Source organism: Juglans microcarpa x Juglans regia, chromosome 7D (assembly GCF_004785595.1).
Source record: "Juglans microcarpa x Juglans regia isolate MS1-56 chromosome 7D, Jm3101_v1.0, whole genome shotgun sequence".
In the NCBI taxonomy this organism is placed as follows: domain Eukaryota; kingdom Viridiplantae; phylum Streptophyta; class Magnoliopsida; order Fagales; family Juglandaceae; genus Juglans; species Juglans microcarpa x Juglans regia.
In genome coordinates, this window is record NC_054606.1 from 23,928,689 (window position 1) to 23,932,176 (window position 3,488).

Consider the following 3,488-nt stretch of genomic DNA (forward strand, 5'->3'; position numbering starts at 1 on the left):
AAACTCCACACAATCTTTAATGCAATAATAATAAATCAAAGGGGTCCATAACCTCCCGATAGTCATAACAAACCAACTAAATCTTTCATAACTCTTACTAAACTCAAGACATAAATAAAACTCAAAGATATTAAAACTAAAAACACCAGAAGTCCTTCTTCTACCAACATCTCCTCAGCTTAGACACAAACAGCATTCTAATCCAGGTCCTCATTTGGACTCACCACATCATCTGAAAAATATTATAATGATAGGGGGTGAGTTATCAATAACTCAGTAAGCAGAAATCATATGCTAGCGTGCAAACATGAGCATTTATCAAGGAGAGTATGCAGAACAAAATATTTTTCCAGAGTTATCATGCAGAACAGAACATATTTTCAAAATAACAGAGCGATGGTTTTAAAACAAGTAAAACCCATGGTACTTTGGCATAACATAAACTGAGTATCATCATCAAATCAAAACAGAGCATCAAACAGAGCAGAGACCATGTTTCACCCCCGTGGTAGGGTTGTGCTAACCCCGGTGGCCAAACCAGGCAGAGACAGAGGTGAAATCTTTCCTTTATTCTTCTCGGAGCCCCGAGTGTGCACACAGGAAAGACCACAATAAAACCACTTTATTTCCAAAGTGGGTGCACTCAGAGACAGAGAAGTTGGTACCAACCCAAACAGAGCAGAGCATAACAGAGCAGAGCAGAGCAAAGCAGAGACAGAATCAGATACGAAAACCAGTACACCATGCCAAAGGTTTTCAGATGTTATAACAAAATAATACAGAGTACCAAAACAGAATCAGACGGTTACACACGCTGAACACAAAAGCCAGAACCTCTTTCTAAAAAAATGCACAACTTTTCATATCCTCAATATCGCTCTTTTCCAGATTTCAGAAACCACATGACAGAATTTAGCTCATGTCTACACAATGCATGCCAAAACATATTTTTTTTCCTTTTTCACACAGATTTCATGAATAATGCAGATGAGTGACCGAGGTTGATCTTTATTTTCACAAGTTCCCAACATAACACAAAATATGCAAGTTTTTCATAAAAACAGCCTCAGTCTTATTAACTTGTATAAAACCTAGCATAGGAACCCCACTTACCTGACTCCTGCAGTGTATTATCTATGACTTGGATACGGTCTCTATCCGTCTCGCCACCTATTCATAAGATAATATAAACTAAATATTAAAATCCAACAATACACAATTGGTCTTAAACAACTCAAGACTCAAACTCTAGACCATAATTCAACGAGTTTAATCAAACTTAACTAGCCAAATAACAATCCGGACAGCCCACCCTTCGACCCAAAATATTCTATACTAAACTCAGTATGTTGGTTATAAGTGAAGACTGATTTGGACCTAAAAAAATGTTTGCTGAAAGTTGGCTTGACAGTTGGCTCGAGCCAAGTTCGCTCGACAGTCCGCTCGAGCGAAGGCAAGTCAGAGAGGTTCGCTCGACACTCCGCTCGAGCTAAAGCAAGACAGAGAGGTTCGCTCGAGTCTCGCTCGACACTCCGCTCGAGCGAATGCTCATTTGGCTGTTCGCTCGAATCGCGCTCGACAGTCTGCTCGAGCGAAGTACGCAGATTTTGCCAACAAAACCAGTTTACACTACACAAAGCACTCTTCTTTCCATTCCCAACTCCATAACATAAAGTATAAACTAACACTTCCAAATATTTTCTCCACCACCAGTCCAACAATTCCACTACAATGAAACTTCAAATAATCCAAACCTAGGACAAAACACCAATCCGAAATACTCACCACGCAACAACCAGAAAAACTCACAAAAACTACTCAAACTCACAGCCAAAACAGATATTGCATCAAAAAGAAGATAAACCAAACCCAAAACTAAGAAGCAGAAATCGCACGGTTACAGAAGGAGAAACCGATACTTGGATGAGAAAGAAACCCTTACCAATCGAAAATGGAGGGGATGCGAATTGATGCCCGTGAGTTGCAGACGGAAACCAAAATGCAGAAATGGAGGAAAAACAGAGTATAGCAGACGGCAACACTCGGGAAACCAGAAGCAACGCAGCAACAGAAATCCACGTGAGGAGGTCTAGGGCATGGGATTCGGAAACTCAAACTAATGCCAACAACAGGAAATAAAGATGAAACCGAAAAGAAAAGAGAGACGTGCGCGAGAGAGATGCGGGAGAAACTGAAACTGAAACAGAGAAATGCGGAAAGAAACGGAAGTTGAAGGAGAAAACACTCACCTCAAAAACGACGTCGTTCAGGATTCTCACTAAACACGAAAATGGCTAGGCCATTTTCACGCACTGATCCGGGCCACTTTGATGAAGAGGCAGGGCCTTACACGTTACATTATTATTGCTTGGCCGAGAACGACGAGGAAAATGAGTTTTTTCCTACAATTTTCCTATTATGATGGACGACAGTGCGCTTGGTCTCTCGTTTTCATGGTCCTTCGAGATCTTGAAAAAAGTGAGAAATTCCCTTTTATTTCTCTAAAGTGAATAAATACATGGGCCGAATACTGAATTGATTATATTCGGCCCATAAAACAATCATGGCCCTTTATCAAGAACATAATTGGGCTGAGTTTGCCTTCATCTGGGCCGAAAGAAAGTTTGTATTTTATATAAAGTCTAAACAATCATGGCCCATGTTGTTAGGGCTGTAGCTCTCTATATTGGAAGACGCTGTTTTGAAGTTAACACAAACAGCCACTTATAAGGATTATCGAATTTTATATTCTTACGATAAGAGTAATTTAACATAAATATCTAAATTATGAGAGCCCTGACCCCACAAATATCTCATAATATATGCTGTGTCAGACATTGCAGAAACATCATTAATTGTTTCAAAAAAAAAAAAAAAAAGTAATGGTGGTAGACAGGCCTGACCCCACAGGAAGTCAAGGTAAGAGTCCACAAAGAAATGAGATGGATCTCCACCGACGCAACGCCTCTCAGTCTCATTCCAAGTAATATCTTTAGCCGAGTAGGTCCATCACTTCCCCTCTTTGCGCTTTCCTGTATCGCCAATATTGACCAGTATTTTAGCACACCGTATAAGCAGAGAAGAGACCATACATACCATCTGACTTTGCTCTTCTCTTTGCGATCTCTTCATTCTTTCATTACTTTTGATTTTTGCTATTTCAAACCCAGAAAACATGGCCGAGGTTGCAGGCCTACTTCTATCCCCCTTCCTCCAACTATTCTTTGAAAGAGTTGCTTCCCGTGAGTTCGTTGACTTCTTTCGAATCCGAAAACTTGACGGAAGACTCTTGAAGAGGCTGGAGATAGCATTGCTGTCTGCGAATGCGGTGCTCGAAGATGCAGAGGAAATGCAATTTACAAAGCCTATGGTGAAACTGTGGCTTGATGAGCTGAAAGATGCCGTCTATGATGCAGAAGATATCCTGTATAAGGGAAGCATGTGTGGATTCCATTCAAACCAAAACAGAGCATATATAGCTGAAAATC

At 40.5% G+C, this 3,488-nt stretch overlaps 1 protein-coding gene across 1 annotated transcript in view; it reads left to right on the forward strand.

Annotated features, from left to right (window-relative positions):
• The first annotated feature begins 2,991 nt into the window (after positions 1 to 2,991).
• LOC121239972 (putative disease resistance RPP13-like protein 1) overlaps positions 2,992 to 3,488 on the forward strand; it is a 5,458-nt gene continuing 4,961 nt past the window's right edge. Inside the window, exon 1 of the mRNA XM_041137390.1 lies at positions 2,992 to 3,421. Within this exon, the coding sequence (XP_040993324.1) occupies positions 3,176 to 3,421 (246 nt within the window). The 5' untranslated portion in view covers positions 2,992 to 3,175. The remainder of the gene's footprint in view (positions 3,422 to 3,488) is intronic.